This window comes from Balaenoptera acutorostrata, chromosome 14 (assembly GCF_949987535.1).
Source record: "Balaenoptera acutorostrata chromosome 14, mBalAcu1.1, whole genome shotgun sequence".
NCBI lineage: Eukaryota > Metazoa > Chordata > Mammalia > Artiodactyla > Balaenopteridae > Balaenoptera > Balaenoptera acutorostrata.
The window spans coordinates 35,203,684-35,224,656 of NC_080077.1; the positions used below are offsets into that span (position 1 = coordinate 35,203,684).

The 20,973-nt window shown below is 34.9% G+C and overlaps 1 protein-coding gene across 5 annotated transcripts in view; it reads left to right on the forward strand.

The window, feature by feature from the left end:
* The window catches only part of PTPRK (protein tyrosine phosphatase receptor type K), a 562,741-nt gene that overhangs the window by 448,225 nt on the left and 93,543 nt on the right, over window positions 1–20,973 (forward strand). For all 5 annotated transcript variants that reach the window (XM_057527724.1, XM_007190825.2, XM_057527725.1 and 2 more), the window contains exons 9-12: window positions 3,340–3,449; window positions 4,908–5,109; window positions 8,622–8,727; window positions 18,325–18,598. In XM_057527724.1, the coding sequence (XP_057383707.1) occupies window positions 3,340–3,449; window positions 4,908–5,109; window positions 8,622–8,727; window positions 18,325–18,598 (692 nt within the window). The remainder of the gene's footprint in view (window positions 1–3,339; window positions 3,450–4,907; window positions 5,110–8,621; window positions 8,728–18,324; window positions 18,599–20,973) is intronic.

The window sequence follows — 20,973 nt, forward strand, 5'->3', positions numbered from 1 at the left end:
TGTTTTGAAGAATTTTTTATTGTTTGTAATGATATTGAGGTGCATGTTATTATTTCATGGTAGTACAGTCACAAAGTAATTCCTTCTACTGTAAGGGTTTTTAAATTTTTTGCTTTATATATAAGACTAAATGATTGAAGTACAAGCTTTCTATGAAGTATTTGCAAATAATTCAGGCTCCAAATCTGCTCATTATAAACTCCAGTTTCTACATAGAGTATTTGATGTGTCTTAATGTTCCTGAATTGGGGGGGTGACAGAATATCTAAATCATAATCTATTGGAAGATCGATGGATTACGATGATCTAATTAAGTCAGTCTTGCTAAATTATTGCTGCCCTATATACATAGAAAAATAATAAATTATCAGCCATCTAATAAAAGAATATAATTTCATGAAAAGAATTCTGGGTACATCCATAAACCATGAGAGCAAAGCTAGAATGATTTCCCACCAGAACCCTAAGGTAGAATTTATATTTAATTTATTGCATGTATTTTTTAATGCACGGGTAGAATTTTGTGTAAGAGATTTTGTTTTCATTTTTTATTCTAGCAGTCATAAAAATCAATATTGTGAAGTTAGCTCAGCAGAAAAGCCTGGTTTGGGGACATTTTTTGACTAATACAAAGCTATTTTTAAATGTACATTTATTATATTTTAAAGACTGTAAAGCTTATTTAATGTAATCTTGCCCCACCCACATTTCATTTTCCTCTCTTCCACTTTGAGAGTTATAAGGGACTTTTTTATGTGCAGAAAAAAAAAAAAATTTAGCTGAAACAGCTCTCAAATAAATTACAAGAAGGGGAATAAAAGTCAGCATTCTGTCTCCATTAAAAGTTGTTGATGTGGAAATGTGAGAAGACATTTCCTGCACTATGAAGACTGCCATGATGATGGTCTTAGTAACTTCATGTTGTATTTACACAAATCATATGTACATATAGATGTCTGTATATAGAATTGTCTTCCTTCAAACATAGAAAATTATTGAATACAGGTTGCCTGTAGAAAATTATTGAATATAAATTGTCTGTGCCCTCACCCCTTTCCTCCACATGTTTTATGTGTGTGTTTTGTAGTTCACCTAAGTGTAATTCTTTTTCTCTTTCACTATACTGGTCTCAGTGCAAGATCAGTAGTGTGGAACTCTCTTGGCTATAATTTTCCCACAAACTTTTCCATAAGTATATGAAGTGAATCCTGTTGACAAAGTAGAACATGTATAAGAAGAGCAGAGAAATACACAAATTCCAGGAAGGCTACTTTCCATTTCTACCCTTCTCTCAATGTAGAATTTACAAACATTTAAAACTATCCTTGGGACTTCCCTGGCAGTCCAGTGGTTAAGACTCTGCACTTCCAATGCATAGGGCACAGGTTTGATCCCTGGTCAGGGAACTAAGATCCTGCATGCCGTACAGTGCAGCCAAAAAATAAAATAAAATAGAATAAAATAATAGAATAAAATAGAATAAAATAAAATACCATCTATAGCTTTCAAATAATAAAATTTAAAAAAATAAATTAAAATAAAAACTATCCTTATTTGTGAACAATTTGAAACATATCCATGCCATTTCATATTATTTTTTTGACCAAATCGTGTTTGGTGAACACAGGTAGTAATTATAATACCATCAAATAAACATTTACTCACTAGTTGGGGCTTTACTTCCTCCTCCCCCCAACAGCCACCCTCTATGAGAGGTGTGGAGAGGCAAATAAATACTTTCCCTTAACTACATTTGTAAGCTTATGTCACTTGAGTGGAATGGAAACAACAGGTACTCTCTTAGGAAACAAACCAAGGCCCATGGTAGCCTCAGCAGATGCCACAGATTACGCACAGGGGCCATCACGGGCCCTCTGCCTCGATAACTGCATAGCCTGTGCCAATACTGTGGACCTGGGGGTCGAGGGGAGTGGATGCCTTAGGTTAACTTTTCCCCAAGCCCTCAGCTGTTAGATGCATGAATATATCTTCTGGAGTTTAGTCCTGGCATCTTTTCTGTTTACTGTGGATTTTTTCCTTTATGAATTCATTATTAATATGCCAAATTATGTTGGCTCTCCCAGAGGTCATAACATCATTCATAGTCTGCTTGTAGATTGAAATAAATCTTACTCTTTTGACATACCATTCAGAATTTCTTGATGCTGCTGGCCACATTGCAATGCATTTACTTTGATCCAGTGATTTTTAATTTATTTCAGTCCTCACAAAATTGCTGTGTACTCTGAAACTACATTTCTAGATAATGTCATGTGTAAAGTTCACTGAAACGTTAGATTAAGGAAAAATATTAATTAAAAAACATATTTGCCCAATATTGGGTTGATATTTTCAAGAGAAAGCATATTTTTAAGCAAAGTAGGATGGATAGGATATATTTTTAAGCATTATGAGAACAAGAAACTGGATATTTATGTAAATAAATAGCAACCGAATATTTAAATAAAATATATACAAGGAAAATACACAATAGCAAAAGTATCTTGTATTTTGTCTATAGAAGCTGACACATCATTCATTGCTGCCACTGGGTTATATGACATTTGCAAATAAGGACTGGAATGGTTTCTCAAATCTTGTCATACCTGGGGACACTTCAAAACCAGTTATGTTGATAGTTGAGTTCTAAACAAGTCCAGTGTTATAAAATGGTTGAATTCTTAGCTTTGAAAAAGGGAATTTCATTTGAAAGACTGAAGCAATGACTTTAAAACCTATTCATCTTAAGGAGTTTTTTAAAAATTGTAATAATCAATGCTCTTTTTTTAAGTTATAGAAATGTAATAAATATAGCTATAAAAGTCAGATTGACTGTTAATGAACATTTCAATTCAGTACTATATAGTTTGGCTTTTGAGTCTAAGGAGTGTTAATTATTATTATAATTTATTATTGTATGAACATTGTTTATGGAGACACTTTAGGGGCTTATAATAATCTTCAAAAATTCTTTCAGGGAAATCTTTCAGTGAAAGCTCTGTTCTTGAAATGAATTACAAATGAGATCTTCATGTCATTAGAGGTATACAACAGAGAAAACTAGACTACACAATTTATTCAGCTCTCTAAGGTGATAGAATATTCTTCTGAATAAAAATAACTTTGCAGTTGTACATAATCTGCATTAGAAGCTTATAGATTGATTTACTTTGAATTCCCATGTATTCCCATGTATTAAAAACTTGCCATACAGCTTATTTTCTTTTTAAGGACACATTTTTATTTATTTTATTTACTTTTAACCTGTTTAGCTTATATGTTTACTTTTTCTGTTTCTGATATAAGGATCCTTATAACCAAAAATGTATTTATTTGTAGTGCCTGGCCCTGTACCAGTCAATTCTCTTCAAGGAACATCCTTTGAAAATAAGATCTTCTTGAACTGGAAAGAACCTTTGGATTCAAATGGAATCATCACTCAGTATGAGGTACTGGGAAAATAAGGAAATTTATTGAAATATGGATTGAAGGGGAGAATAAAAGAAAATGTTAGAGAAAAATACTGGAAAAGAAGTAAGTGAGAATTGGGGATTAAAATCAACATTAGTTCTTCTCTGTTTTAATTTATAAATTCCTTTATTCCAAAATTAAGCATCAAAACAAATATTATATGGCACCTAGAGTTTTCAAATTCTTAAGTAAATGTTGTTGTTTTAGAGAAGTAGGATGGGCCTTGTCAAACAGACTTACTGGTGATTGTAAAGAATAAACTTTTATAAAATTAAGAAACTCATATTTCATACTATGATTTAGGAGAGGCCATTCAATGTCAGTTGTTTCAGAGTAGGGGAGAAACACCTAAAAAGCAAAATATATCATAAACCTAACTATTACAGAGCTTCATCTCAACTTTGAATATAAATCATTACCTTATTTTTATTTTTTTTTTTTATTTTTTTTTTTTTTAACAGTTTTGGGGTACTGTATTCTGCAGGGAAGGCATTATTATTATTATTATTTTAATGCTATTCTTGTCTGCTTACATTCTTTTTATTTATGTATGTATGTATGGCTGTGTTGGGTCTTCGTTTCTGTGCGAGGGCTTTCTCTAGCTGCGGCAAGCGGGGGCCACTCCTCATCGCGGTGCGCGGGCCTCCCACCATCGCGGCCTCTCGTTGCCGAGCACAGGCTCCAGACGCGCAGGCTCAGCAGTTGTGGCTCACGGGCCGAGCTGCTCCGCGGCATGTGGGATCTTCCCAGACCAGGGCTCGAACCCGCGTCCCCTGCATTGGCAGGCAGACTCCCAACCACTGCGCCACCAGGGAAGCCCCATTACCTTATTTTTAAATATGAGAACCTGAAAAGAAGAAAAGAAAGCATCATTTTAATTGCACAAATGTGTAGTTCTGTTCCTGGGTAGTCAATATTGATTATAGCATAAAATACTTACTTTCTATTGGCAACAGAGGACATCACAGGAATGGGGAGTTTTGTGTGCAGAGAGTTTATTACACTATTCTATTTCACTTCTAGTGATTGGTCTGTTCAAATTATCTATTTCTTCTTGATGCAGTTTTGGTGGGACTTTCTGGGTTTCATATGCATTATATTATATATGTCCGTAAGATTATATATAGATATATATTCATATTTAAGAATATTCATTTATCTTTTGATGGAAGAAAATAGATGTATATTGATCCAGTCAGATAACTCTAGGTTTATCTGTGGATGAATAGATAAATAAATAGAGAGATAGACAGACAGACAATAGATACAGAATGACAGTGAAATAACCATATCAAAAAGAGAAGGAAAAGAAGTGAAAAAAATGTGATTCATTCCACACAGATGCCCTTGAACGCTATCTTACTTAAAGGGGGTTTATTTAGAATGTATTATGACTTATATTGGATATGTAATAGGAAATATATTTCTTAAAACAGGTCAGTTACAGCAGCATAAGATCATTTGATCCTGCAGTTCCAGTGGCTGGGCCTCCCCAGACTGTATCAAATTTATGGAACAGTACACACCATGTCTTCATGCATCTCCATCCTGGAACCACCTACCAGTTTTTCATAAGAGCCAGCACAGTCAAAGGCTTTGGGCCAGCCACAGCCATCAATGTGACCACCAATATCTCAGGTATGCAAATGAATACAGGGCAAACAGAATTGGTTTGTAATAGCATGTCCTAGAGAATCACATATACATTGAGCGTAATTCACCTCATTTATTGAATCTTTAACATAATTAGTCATGATTGAAGGCACTTTAAAGAATTATCTGAATACAGATTATTATTTGTTGTATGTCCAAACCCCCAAAATCTCAAAATCTCTGTCATTTTTAATTGACAAAGGTATTTTTAAAGACTATATTATATCTTAATTAGAAATTTTTAAAAGTTCGTTATGAAAGTTCATATTAAAAACCTATTATACGTTTGAGGAGTTGGTAATTATTAATGGTATCTGATCTTTACTGTAAATGGATTTTATCAAAAGCATGGTAGAAGATCCTTGCAGTACTGCATACTTTGTCTCTCTGTTCCATTTTTCCCTGACATTCTGATAATTTTATGACAAACAAATATGAACTGTTCTTTCTCTTAGAGATCTCACATAAATTCATCTAAATTTCAGAATGGTAATGTGCAGGAGAATTTTAGGTTGATTAACAAATACAATTAAATTTCACATTATGTTATGTTCACAATTTCACAGTTTGCTAGGAATTAGCTTTGCAATATGCCCTATATCTACCCCAGCGTATGTGTATTAATATTTTATCTTATTTATTTAAGATTACTAAAACGGATATATGTTACTTATGTAACTGAAAAGTTAAATTTGAAAAATAAATGTTTTAAAGGGTCAACCACTTAATATATTAAAATACTAATTTTGAATTTGTAAAGTCTTTTTGTTCCTTCATGTTCAATTTTATTATAGTTCTACATAGCATATATTGGTGGTATATCATAATACATCATTAAAAAATCTCTACCATTCTTCTGAAAATACATAATTTGAATCAGAAAGAAACCACATACTCTCTAATTTTTTTTAAGTCTAAAATTTTATTTGGAAATTTCGAATATAATATAAAACTTTAAAAATTTATGTCATGGAAAAAATTATTCCAATATGAGTTATGGTTCCTTTTGCATCACATTTGATATATCTTAATAGTCTAATAAAAAAGAATTTTAAAATAGTATTCATTATGTTAGAAAATAGCAAGGTATTAAAATTGCCAATTCTTTTCTTGATGGAACAATTCTAAATCATCAATTTAAATATTTATTGATATTATTTTACTAGAAAATATGACTTGGTGATATGATTATATAGTAAAACATATTTCCCACCCTTTAGAATTAGTAATAGTGCTATAAATAAGATCCTTCAGCAGAGATATGTACAAAATTTACATAAACTTTATAAAACTGAGAACGTTGAACAAATGAACATTATTGAGAGCCAAAATTTATTGTGGTTCAGACACAATTTTTTTTTTTATTGAGTAAAAAAACTTATAAAGACCAGAACACCCACCTAGCATTTTCTTTGAGTTATTTAACTGCAGTTTCACTTGAAGCCACCTACGTACATGGATACTTGATTTGAACTTTAAAACTTGGTTGCAATCACTGTATCTTGGGAACACATAGTAATCAAGCTAAGGCTAATGAAATTTATGGTTAGTGTGATTCTCAGGCTCACTTGAACTTTTAAGGTAATATATTGTTATTTATCCCTTGAGTCCAGTAATTCTATCTTTCAGCATTTTAAAAGCAACTTAAATTAAAGTGAAATCAAATTATTGGAGGCATGATGCTTGGCAGTATTTTTACATGTATGTGTGTGTGTGTGTGTGTATGTATAATACACATATATATTATACACCCATATAAAATTATACTCATATACATATTATGCCTATATAGTATCTGTTGATTCTACTTGTAAATAACTCTCAGATAATTTACCTCTTTCTAAACTGTTTCTTTCTTTCCATCTGGATCATATTTTAAGCAGATCATTGACATATCTTTCTAAGCAGCATCTTTGCCTTTAGACTTGCCTTGCTCCAGTGTTTTTTTCTATTCATCTTTGTACAACATATATTTCTTCCTTAATTTTTTTCAAAATCAAGTATATTATATCCAATATGATAAAGCCCAAACATCCTTGCATGATTAGCATTTGTGGCCCTTCATTTTATGGCCCCTCCCATCCTCCACTCCTACCCATGAATCCAAAGTTCCAGGCATAGCAAACTAATTGTAGCTCTTAGAACACTCTGTGTCCTTTCACGTGATGATATCTTCAGATATTCTGTTTCCTCTCTCTGGAATATTATTCCATGCATTCTCTTTCTGATGAGTTTTTACTCTTCTTTTAACCTTCAGCTCAAGCATTGCCTAAACAGTGAAGTCTTCTGTTTCATCTTCCCAATCCCCAACACTAGTTTAGACAACTGTGGTCCCCCAGCATCAACTAGTTTAGACAGCTGTGGTCCCCCAGCATCCAGATCACCTGGAAATATCCTGGAAATGTACATTATCAGGCCCCTCCGCAGACCCATTGAATCAGAAACTGTAGGGGAGAGGGGCAGCGATCTGTGTTTTAAGAAGCCCTCCAGGTGCTTCTGATCTCCCTAGTTTGAGAACCACTGTGTTGGCTAATTAACTGTCCCCTCTTTTGGTGACCTAAATTTTGCTGTAATGTTTTTGCTTTTTATAAGACTCTCACGCTTGATAAATGTGAATCCCTACTTTTAATTCTATAAATGTCAGAAACCACACTTCATTTGCTTTTATATTTATAGCACGTCTCGTAAAATTTGACACATAATAAATATTCAGTAAACGTTGAATGAATGAATGAAATACTCTAAAATTTTTATTAAATACTATTTGTTCTCAATTTTTCTGTTAATGCACACATTTCACTGTTCATATACTCCCTTAAACATCTTTCTGCATGGAAAGAATCAAAAGCCATTTGAGGTTATTCACCCAGTTCAAGATTAGGAAGCCCTCTCACCCCCAAGCATTGTCAAATATTTTGAAAAATTTTAAGTTTCTTCTTTTCAAGAATGCGTCAACTAATGCACTAGTTTATGGTAAATAACAGCTAAAGTTCCCATTCCCATTCAACATGCTTCCTAGATATGTTTCTATTGTGACCACAGTGGTGAAAGCAGTCCAGGCTAATGCTGGGTCATTCCACAACCATTAGGTCATAAGCAGCACCACCTTTCCCAGGCAGCCCTTTACCTAGGTTCCTGCCATTTCTATCTCCATATCTCCAGGTGCAACCAGGCCTATGCTGTTAACACCTTCCTCCCATCTCATCAATGCTGATTTCACGATCTCAGGACACTAAAAGCTAAAACATTGTCACAAAATGTTTGGAGTGTGTGTCACAAGTTGCCAGATTATAATTTAAATTTCAACAACAAATCTTTGCTTCATATCTTCTGCTGCTTTAGGTTCCTGGAGTTAACATTCAGTGGCATATGTTAAGGTACAGTTTAGATATTAAGTATTGATTTTTCCCTTAGTCAGGATCATTTATTCATCTTGAACTATGATATATTTCTGTTCATTGATTGAAACTTTTTTTTCCTCATTAATCATTTATCAGCTCCAACTTTACCTGACTATGAAGGAGTTGATGCCTCTCTCAATGAAACTGCCACCACAATAACTGTATTGTTGAGACCAGCACAGGCTAAAGGTGCACCTATCAGGTAAGAAGGGGAAGGGATTTTGAGATATTCATGAACTGAACCATTCACTTCTCTGTGCTGTTTCATTTAACAGCTTTGCTCTTTGATTTTATTTTCTCTAGTCCCATTTCATTTCCCTTCCTCTGTTGGCATCTATGGTATATGAGCTTCGAAGGTATTTGTCAGGTATAGAATGAGAAAATAACTCCTGTCCATTGCATTAAATCTGTTATGAATAATTTCATGAGTGATTGAAAAATAGGAAGCTTTGAGGAAATAAAAGGAGAATAGTTAAAATGAATGCAGCCTATGTGACCTATAATTCCTAAATTGTTGCTTATCGGGGATTCCACAGTAAATATTAAAATTCAATTTGCCATTTACTTTATCTATCCAGTATTAAAATCTCCCACCTTATCCTCATCTTGCAGAAATTATGAGCCATGTTATTTTCAGGGATTGAGTCAAATCATTCTAACGACTTTAATTCCTGTGTGTTTGTAATTAGACAGATTGTCCAAAACTTAGGCAAGTTTCCATTTGAAACTTGTAGATTTTGTGGATACTTTTGTTTTCATACTTCTGTTGAGAAATAAATCAAGGCACAGAAATTCGTGCAGGTATTTCATAATTGAGTTATATCAAGTTGTTTACATATTCATTAAAAAATAAAGTTAATCTTTGTTCTATGTGTAAAATGAATACATTTGACCTTATGAGCACATATTAACCATTTAAATACTCCTATATCATTGGAAAGGAAGAAATATTTTTGTTAATTAAAAAAAAAATTGGGCTTCCCTGGTGGCGCAGTGGTTGAGAATCTGCCTGCCAATGCAGGGGACACGGGTTCGAGCCCTGGTCTGGGAAGATCCCACATGCCACAGAGCAACTGGGCCCGTGAGCCACAATTACTGAGCCTGCGCGTCTGGAGCCTGTGCTCCGCAACAAGAGAGGCTGCGACGGTGAGAGGCCCGCGCACCGCGATGAAGAGTGGTCCCCACTTGCCGCAACTAGAGAAAGCCCTCGCACAGAAACGAAGACTCAACACAGTCATAAATAAATAAATAAAAGAACGTGAATTTCTTTAAAAAAAAAAAATTGATAAAAGAACCTGAGTCCATAAAGGAGACTCTTACCTCATGTCTGGCTGAAAATCACGGTAATACCACACCAGAGAAAAAGAGATGATTGGATACATTTGTAATATAAACACTTGTGAAACACTGGCTACTTGAAAATGCAAAGTCCATACTGCTATTCATGAATGAGTGATCTGTGAGTGAGTCTGATTGCTGATCCAAAGGAGAAGAGAAAATGCCTGCATTCAACATCGTTTACTATTGACCAGTAATCAGAGTCATTCACATGTTCCTACCTGTGATAAAATTTACTTCATAGTTGTTCAGTTCTGCTACTGTTTAATGAGCTACCAGTTACTTGCAATTATCTTTTAAGAGTTAGATATTTGAGTGAACTCAGCTTTACTTAATGTGAGCTGCACACACAGTATATTATTATTATTGCACAATAGTGCTACATAATGTAAATTACCCTCTTTATTAATTTAATCAAATTATTACACAAACATTAACTGACCATGAATTTTGTGCCAGACACTGTGCTAAGCATTGTAAATCAAAGATAAAATGATCACAACAAAACACAAACCTTTGCCCAGATTTGTCATGGACGATGAGAGGGGCCGGCAGCCTTGTAAATCCTTTGCTCATAGTTGGTGTTCACAAACTTTATTGTATTAGTGAGTATATTATCGATAACATGTTTTTAAGTCAGAAGTCTTTCTTTGATTTTATTTACATTTACTTACCACAAAATTTCTAATTTCCAGGAATACTACAAGAAGAAATAATTAAATATTTTTTAAAATAAAAAGTTTTTTAAAAGAATGTTACTACCAGGAAAAAATCTGTTTCCCAACTGACTTGCCCAGCTACCTGGGATCACCCATAGGTGGGGGCCGGTGGCAGGACCAGACTGGTCTAGTCAAGCTATTAGGCTTCAGATGAGCCCTGCCTCCTTTGCTTGTTTGACTCATCCAGTCGGGTAATCTTGTCTTCCTTCCTCTGACCACACCCCTACCTTCAGCACTGCTACCAGTAACTGGAGCCTGATCTCGAGGCTCATCTTGTCCAATGCTCGAATTTCTTTGAAAATGAGGATGCAATTTGATGTAATCCATTTTCATATCACTGTATTTATGGTACTTCAAATCTTTGATTGGATCCTCATCACTTCCTTCAGATTCTTGAAACTATTTGACTTTCTACCCAATTTCTTTTTTATTTATGTGAGTCTATCAGAATCTCTTTTCTGCTAATGCTTGTTGCCATTCCACTTTGTCTGTGGCCCATCACCTCCCCTCTGGATAAAAGCCAGACCTGTTTACCACCTAGCTAAACCTCCTTAGAGTATCCATTTGTTAGCTTTGTCTGCTATCACAGGCCCTAAATACTAGGTTCTATCTTCCCCTACTTTACAGTACTACTAGCCTCTGCCAGACTGCATTTTACCATCAGTTTGTTCCAACTCCAGTGGAAATATAAATCTTTCTCCTCTGGTCTTCCTAATGTCAAACAAACTCCAATTTCCAAAGCCTCTGTTATAGCGCATAGGAAATCCTTGTTACGCAGAGTTTGTACATTTAGTTTAGTTTAGTTGTATCAAGAAAGCTAAAATTACCAATGGTTTCCATATAAATTTATTGATTTAATAGCATTCAATATGTGCCAGAAGCTGAGATGGATACTTAGAATAGAAATCATGAAAGGAAATGTAGTATGTACCCTCAAGTGGAGGTGGTAGACTCATAAATGAATGGTAACAATGCAGTATGATAAGTGAAGTGACAGCAGTTAGAAAATGTGGTACTAGAGCTGAGTTTTGAAGGAGAAGTAGAAATGAGCTTAGCCAAGGGTCACTTGGAGGAGAGGGGAGAGGTTGCTCAGAAGAAAAGGGACAATGGGCTTTCCAAATGACCACAAAGAGAAAGACTGGGTATGTGATATAGTGTAGCGTGTTCTATTGATAGAACAGCAAGTAGTTCAGGTCATTGAGAAGGAAGGGTGTGTGGGAGAAGTAACAGGAGCTGAGATTGGAGAAATAAGCAAGAGCCCTAGCAAGAGGCTGTTTATTGTCCGTCTAAAAACTGAAGGTGGCCACAGAAGGATTTTAAGTGGAAACTATCTTGAGCAATTGTATATTCATAGAAAGATCACTCTGAGTAGAAACATGGAGAATGAACTGAGGGTAAACCAGACCTGAAAGGCACAATGGTCTCAATGAGAAGAGCTACTGGATCACACTACAATGAAAGCAATGGAAATGCAGGTGAGGCTATGCCTCCCATATAAGGTTTTACTGTGGTAGGGTGTATAAAGCTTGGTGAGAGGAGTGATAGAATGGAGACTATGGGTGAGAGATGATGGTAGCTTTTATTCTAGAAGTGATAACAGAGCAAAAAGTCATCTAAGAATTCAAGATATTGGTTTTTTGAGGTTTTTAAGTAATAACAAATATTTTTATTGTTTTGTTTGATTGCTACCCCAAATCAAACAAAAGGCGTGCTCTCTCTTTGGAATGAGTTCTTTGGTATATTATAAATTATATAATATTTTTGTATATTTGCCTATCTTACCAATGCTTTAACCCAGCTTTCTTTCTAAGATGTCATGATGTGTACAAAATATTGTACACCCCAGTGAAAAATCCTGTTCTGAATAATGCAGAACTCAGTATCACCAACCACTTTGTTCTTCAGTATTCATTAAGATGGTGTCCATATGCTAACGTAAAACTTGTGCAATGTAGTTCTGGCAAGTGTGGTTCTTTGACAAAATTAATTTTTGAATATATAATCATTCTAAAGGTTGAAAGTTGACTTAACTAGACCTTTGAATCTCCTTACCAACTTTTTGAGATCTAGCCTGAAAACTGTCCTCACTTGACAATCAATACTACGATTCAAAATGAATATTACCCACATTTGGAATCAGTTCCCTAGAATGCATCATTTATTTTTTTCTGAAACATTTTATATTCTTCTTAAATGAACTCAAGTTCTAACCTGAGTAGGTATAATTATAAATTAGAATGTGTAGAATGTCCCATTTATTAAAAGATTGATCCAATGTAACTATGTTTTCAAATAATGAAAATAGCAGCAGAATATTGCTAAAACACAGAGAAGAATTCCTCATTGGTGAACTCAGTTTATTGTAAGGTGTAATAATGAATGTGTGTTTTATCACAGCATTTTCCAAATATAAGCTCTACCTATTTTAAGCTGGCAGGAAGCTATCTATTCTAGGGTATAACTAAATGTTTATTTTGTAGGTAAAACCTAAACTTGCATTTTAAAATATTAAGTACCATATATTTTTAGATAGGTAACTAGGATATAGTCATGAAATGCCATCAAAACCATCATTTCTTCCACAGTTATATTAGGAAAAGAAATTGTCTGATGCTCAGTGTTAGCTTAACAGAAATACGGATCAGAATATAGAACTGAGTTTAGTTGGAGTTCAAAACTTGTATGTTGGAGTTATTCCCTGGGTCAGTTGGTCACATATACACAGCTTGAAACATTAGGACTACTGTCCTCATAGATCTGCAGAATATTTCATTACATCTGAGAATTTTAAAGAGATCAAATAGTTGCATCTGATTTTTCTTGCCACTGTCATGACACAGAACTTACTTGAATTCCAGATAAAAGTGCTTTGAAATTTAAACAAAGATGGAAATAATCCTTTTGGCCCATTTTATGGGCACACAGGTCATGTGGTCCAAATAAAATCGAATAGATGTTATTTTAACTTAATGTTTATTCTATAGAATCATAGTAGGTAGAATTTTTTTTTCTAACAGAAACCATGAGGAGGTGTGCCCTTTGTGTTAAATCTTCTTTCCAGCCTTTAGAGGACTTCAGCCCAGCCAACAACTTTTGCGACCTTGAGAAACTCTGAGCCAGAACCCCTAGCTGAGCCACTCCCAAGTTCCTGATCCCTAGAAAGTGTGGGATAATAAATGCCTGTTGTTTTGAGCCACAGAGTTTGGGGATAACTTGTTATGCAGCAGGAGATAACTAATACAAGCACCCGCAAAGCTGAAGCTTTCTCTTCCTTCAGGTTTCTGCTTAAAGGGCACATAGGTCTTTCTTGACCACTGCTTATAAAATAGAACTCTTCATCCTGTCATTCCCTATGCCCCATCTTGATTTATTTTTCTTTATTGTTTTTATCCCCTCTTCAACATATGTGTAGTTTTTTTAAAAATTTATTTTTATTTTTTTATATTTCCCTAGTAAAATGTAAGCTTCATGAGAGGAGAGACTTTTACTACTATGCTCATTATTGTAACCTCAGCACTTAAAATGGTGCATGGATACTATTATAATAGTATAATACCAGATAATATTTGTAACATAGCATGGTAGTGATAAAAGCAATAAATATTATAAGACAGTGGTTCTTGGCCTTTTCTCAACCCCAGAATTCCTGAGGGATACTACTGATGGTACCTATCAGTGCATCTGTGGCATTATCATTTGTGGGTGGATTAAGGACTAAATTGAAAAGGCATCCCACATGACTGAGTTCTACCCATAGTTCACCCTTTTGTTACCTCTACCTCAAGAATTACTTCCATTGGCTTTAGGAGACAGAGTAATTACTGAGTGAACTAGTTAGAGAAGGCTTTATGTCAGAAGTAGAAAAGCTAGAAAAGGAGAAAGGAGGAAACTCTTTGACAGTATATTTGGTATGTTTAGGTAACAATGGTCATACAAGTTTGAGATGGATGATATACATTAGGAGGTAGTGAGAGCAAGATGGAGATACCAGGATGTGGTAAGATATTAACCCCAGTGTAGTGAGAATAGATTTTGATAATGGGAGAGCATCACATAATTTTGACAAAGCTGAATGTTGGAGAAGAGTAGTTAATGTCCAGAGTGGTGTTTTAGGAAAATATCAGCAGTGTTCAAAATGATTCTCTTTTGCATTCTCCATGAACAGTTCATGGCATACAGAGAATACTCAAAAGATAATTGACAGAATGTATGGTTAGGTAGGTGGGTGCCTAGATTACCTGAAGGAGAAAATGAAGGCAAGAAAACTAGACCAGTAATATGAACATTAAGTTATAAATACCTCCCTAATGATGGAAGCAATGGGGATGAAAAGAAATGGTATATTGCAAGGGAGCTAGAACATGATTAAAAATAAAATTGGTTAAACTTAATGCCAGCATTTTGAGCTTTGTTGATTCAGGAACTAATAGCTCCTCTTACAGAAATAGGAAAGTTGTGATAGACCTGGATTGTATGTTTAAGGAGTGAAGAAATGGAGAGCAGGAAACGTGATGTCCACCAAAATGGTCATTAAACCTTTACTTCTGTGCATTATCAAAATGTTGGCATTGGGGCAGTCAGTAGGAACGATGGTGGTTATGAGATCTTGGGAAGTCTATTGATGAGAGGAACTGTAAAACATTGGAGCTAGGGACTTTCTCCTGAAGCTTTAAGCGGACATTTTAGATAAAAAATGAGGAAGTATACAATTGTATAATTTGTTATTTGATATCACCTAGAAGTTGTACAAGCGAAAACTTAAACCGGAATCACAGAGGGTATACTTTCTAATGGGTTAAAAAAAAAATCCATTGTAGGTTGTTATAGGTGACTTTGAGTTCATCTCCAACATTTTTAAACATTAAATAACGAAGAATATCTACCATGTCTATCATATAATTGCTTTGAGCTAATGGCAAAATCCCTGTGTATATTTTTTTTTACAGTCTTATATAACTGAAGGGAAACTGTATGATAAGAAGTCATTATTTGGCCTCCTAAAAAACTAAAAATGACTACCTACCAATGTTTAATCAAACTAAATTACAGTATAGTGAAATCATTTTTAGTTTTTTGACATAAAGAAATCATATTTTGAGTGTTAAGTAAAGATTCATGATGCCAGTATATTGATTTTAACTTAATTGCAGAAATATTTTACAAATTAATTAAAAGGAATGGGGAAATATGAAATATAGGTAGAGTGAATAAAACTATCCAGTGGCTTTGGAATATTTAAATTTGCCAGAGTACTAAGATCAAATAATATTTAGATCTTGCTAGAGTTAAGTACCATTAGGTAATTAGACCCCACAAGGATGAAAGAGCACAGACCCATTGCATGTAATCAGTCAAATCACTTCTAATTTGATTTCCCATTCCTTATATTCTGTCCTTTAATTAATTTGTATTGATAAATAAGAAAGTAGCAGGGAAAAAACAACTTTAGAAAAATGCGGAATATGTGGTAAAGAACAACCTACTCAGACAAATTGAACAATGAAGGTAAGATCATTTATTTTAAAAAGAACTTTATAATTTCTAGTTTGGGGCTCCATCTCAAGTTCGATGAGATCTTTCCCAAAGAGCAGATCGTACCTTTTCTTCCTTTACTCCCCTCTAACATCGGCAGTTTGCTTTTGTTCTTAATAGATCTGAAGAGACAAGCTGTCTTGTGTGAAGTTCCTTAATTTGGAATGTACAACCTATGTCATTTTAATAGAATTAGTTAAGACTGAATGTTCACCAGATGTTCTGGATTTTTCTAGAGGTATGGACTAATTAACAAGGAATTTATTTTTAAAGATTAGGTTAAATGATTAACAAGGATGGGTAATTATCATTATTGCCCATTAGCGCAAGAATATAAGGTTAGATTTATTTGAGGAGTGTGCATGTGAGAGTTTATCTACACATATGTATGTATCCACAGGATACACAGATGTATAACATACAAATAGAGATTCTAAATTAAAAATAAACAGAAAAAGAAAAGACTAGGTTTGCCTAACATACCATATGTCAGCTATGATCTCTCTCCTTTTTTTTTTTCTCTCCAAGGGCTATGCTTATGTATTTCCTATATTTTAAAAGTGACAAGTGCCTGCTCCACAGACCCCTCAGAGAGCATGTATCTTGACAATAGCGTTCCCTGGAGCTTAGAGACCCAACTTGGCAAAGGTATAGAGAATGATGCAGTACATATAATTTCAAATAACATAGAATTCTGCCTTAGTTACTTGCCCAAATCTCAATTTCTGACATTAGTACAATTTCTGTCCTATTTCTAAAGGAAAGGAGATGGATACCAACCTACCAATTTCTTAGCATTATTTTAATGGAAAATGGGAACTTGAATAATTAGGAAGAAAAGAAAATCTTTAATTTATAAAGCTCCTTTCTCTTAATCTATGTTAAGTTTTCTGTTTCTAGGTATAACAGAGTTTATATTAAGTTAGAGTTTTATACTAGATTCTAAAGTGGCATAAAATTTAATGTTTAATTGCCTTCGATGCAAATTTTATCTCTCTCTTGCCTTTCTTTATTTTTTGGAAGTTCATTAAAGAAAATATTCTATTGCTGCTGGAGATCCCTTGAATAGAAACTGGTTTCTCTGTATAGAATGAGCATATTTGCCTGGAAATTCAAGATTCAAACACACATCCCTACACACAGCTTATTTATATTTAATTTATATGTGACCATAGTGCATTCTCTCATAATTGTCAGGAATTTTAAAATATATTTCTTTTAAATTCATAATATATATGTAATATACAAAATATATAAAAATATATTGATAATGTCAATTTTCTCAGTTGTACATTACCTAAAAACAGTTTGCCTAAAGAATGTCCTACAAAGAAAATTATTAATATACCAGTTGCAGAAATTGATTAAAATTTTAATTAGTGATGAGGCAGATCTTTATTTTAAAGTTGCATTATTTTCTCTCTCCTTTCCTCTATAAAAGATTAGCTATTAGAGAAAAGTTTTAAGACTTTTAAGAAAGGTATTAGAAGGTTTAAGTTTGAGGTTTAATAGGCCAAATGCCATCTGTTCCTACAATTTGTAACATTTTATTATTAACAACTCTAGCAGAAGGAGGCAGTCTATTTCGGTGGCGAGGACAGATTTCTGTCCATCTGTGCCCGTATTGCAGCGTGTCACTTGTGCTTTAGATCTGCATAGCTCTGAGCCGAAGTTGATGCCATGGCAAGGTCAAGAGGTGGAGAAGCCTGTCAGCACATTCTGTCTCTAACACGATGACAATCACAAACTGGGGCTTCAAGCCCCTCCCTGAGGCAGTCACTCTGTTGGACCTTGGAGCTGGGCCTTCCACACTATGATTTCAAAGGAAAATGTTAACTTTAAACCTTTTAAAATATCAGACAAAGAACTTAATGTATGATGTGTCTCTGCTTAATGTCAGGTTCCTTATTAGGGTGGTTCATCTCTCAACATTTAAAAATGCATAGAGTTCTGTGGTGATTCGTCTTTTTTATTTTTTTTTTTCTTCAGGTCCTTAGTAATTACATTGGGGTTAGAGGGAAGCAGAATCCATGTGAAATTCTATTTTACTGTGAAATAGCTTGAAAACCAGAATGCAGGAGGTTAAGTCTGACTTGAAAGACTTTGAAACGTTGCGTGTTGACATTAAGTACCCTGTTCCTTTTTTGAGAAATCTCACTATCTAGAATCTCTAAATGTGTGCTTTTTTTTTTTTTTCTTTTTCCGAAAAGTGCCTATCAGATTGTTGTGGAGGAATTGCACCCTCACCGAACCAAGAGAGAAGCCAGAGCCATGGAATGCTACCAGGTTCCTGTCACATACCAAAATGCCATGAATGGGGGTGCACCGTACTACTTCGCTGCTGAACTACCCCCAGGGAATCTTCCCGAACCTGCCCCATTCACGGTGGGCGATAATAGGACCTATCAGGGCTTTTGGAACCCCCCTTTGGCTCCACGCAAAGGATACAACATCTATTTCCAGGCAATGAGCAGTGTGGAGAAGGTGAGCTTCCTCCAAGATTTTGCTTTTTCACTGACCTGAGGAAAAGCTGCTGTCAAATTTTATAAATACTCAGTAACATTTGTGAGGTGAAAAAAATAAAAAAGTGAGAAACAATCGGTGTGTAGGGGGTGTGTTGTTTCTGTTCCCAGCAACATGCACGATTTGGGGCCTACTGTAGGGCTGGGGCCCCATGCCAATTACATCGCACAGCATTCCTGTTTCCTAGTAACTGCTTCTCCTTGAGCCCTCTTCAGGAAAGCCCACAAGGGCAATTGTGAGTAAAATGATTTGAAAAGGTGGATGTGCTGCTGCCGGGACTCCAGCCCCAATAAACATGGAGCATTGTTTTGTCTTCTTTGCTCAATAGTGGCACGCTTCAGAAGATTAAATTTACTGCAGGATAAACAGAATGCGTGTTCCACAGCAGGCTAATAAACCCTTATAAACTTTTCAGGGGTTACAAGCCAAATAGTAAATAACTAGTAACAGTCCTCTGATTACAAAGTAATAGGGCACCTGTGGTATATCGTGACAAAACCGAAACAGAAGGCAGCTTGGCGAGGGTGGGATGCTGTGCGGTTAAAGAAGTCTGTTTTCCGTCTCCCTGGCTGCCCTTCTTTTTCCCATTCTGGACACAGTTGTTTTTGAACACTGCCATGGATCCCAAATGAGTATCGAAGAGGGAAACACAACAGGAAGTTAGACACTACCAGTAGTTCCATACGTGGGGAAATAACCTGGCCTTTCATGTCTCATGCTCTCCTCTTGAAAGATTTTCTTTCCTAAAACATATTTTATTTAATTTTTTTTTTTTTTTTTTTTTTTTGCAGGGAGATGTAGAAAAAAAAATGTTGAGAGTAGAAACCTTCTACAACTTAAAATTCAATAGAAGAATGACATTTTTATGTACTTGTAGCTTTGTAGGAAATTGCTGGGTTTGGGTAATTGAGTCCCTGAGGTGGGTACCTGGCAGATGTGAAATATGTGCTATCCAATTGCAAAAGCCCTATTATATCTTGGAAGAGTTTCATTGGAAGATCTAACAATCCATTTGCATTTCTGTAAGGGGCCGTGAGAACTTAGGGTATTGACTGGCTGCTTTTGAATGAAAGCTTTATCTTTGTGCTTACCTGCATGGCTGGTTTACAGTATATGGAAAGAAAAATGCCACAGCATCTTCTAAGATGTACTTCAAAGCCAGAGGCTGCTCATGTTTTAAAATGCTCTTCTCGTCTTCTAGTTTATTTTTACCTAAGTGGGAGTTGGCTGCCCACTTCCCACCCACACATCATTCCATGCCACTACCATGATGGGACTGCTCAAAAAAGAGACAACCATGGAAGTTTTATTCCATTCTGGGTATAAAGTAGCATGGTTCAGTGTTTGGGTATTCATCTTTAGAAAGGTGAGAGATTCCAAATTAACTTTTGTTACTTGGTCTATGGTATGAGAGAAGTGTTAATGAATGTCTGTTACTTACAAAGAATTTTCTCTGGCACTCTTTAAAAGCTTTGATATGAATTTTCTCTTCTGATTGTTAATATATCTACATGTGGTTTAAGCAAAGTACAGAGTAGCAAGAATATATTTCACAGTTATCTTGGAAAAAAGTTTTAAAATTGACATGGCTCCTGTCAGCAGAGGCTGGTAATCCTGATAGACTTAACAGCAATTGCTTTTAGGAAATCAAAGTCCCTTTGAGCCTTTATGGGCATGTGAAACAGTTTCTTGGAGCTTACTAGGAAGGCTTCAGGTCACAGTTAAGTAATAGAAGTGCAGATTTTCATTTTTAATTACTAATTTCCCCCTCAATGCTTTATTTTGTTTAATTTAAAAATAATAAATGCCTAAGAAAAAAGTATATAAAGTCTTGGTTTATCAATCTATAGAACTGCTCAAGATGGAGTTACAAATGCACCTTGAAAACAGATAGCCTCTGTTTTGTTCACTGTCTTTAACATCTTTTCCAACCTCTTGTACATTCAAAGATATAAGCTGAATGAACTAAATCCTGAAGGAATGAGGTGCAGACCTAGCGCTGTGTTCCACACCCTAGTACCACCCCACAACATTTAAAAACAGAAGAAAAAGAGATTTTTAAAATTCTGAAATGTCTTGTCTTTTACCATTTCTACTTCTACTTCCTCAATCCCATCTGTCTAGCAAGAGGAGGAAAATAATCCCACCAAGAAATATTTAATCCCTAACAACTAAATTAAAAAGGAGAAAAGAACAGATAAAATATGCTGCAACTGTGATGCAATTTTTTGATGATCTTTCTAACTTTCATCATTTAGCTCTTTAGTCATGCTGAGATCCAAGTGAAAGTATATAATGTTCAGCTTTGGTCTGAGTCTACAGCTACGAGGTGAAAA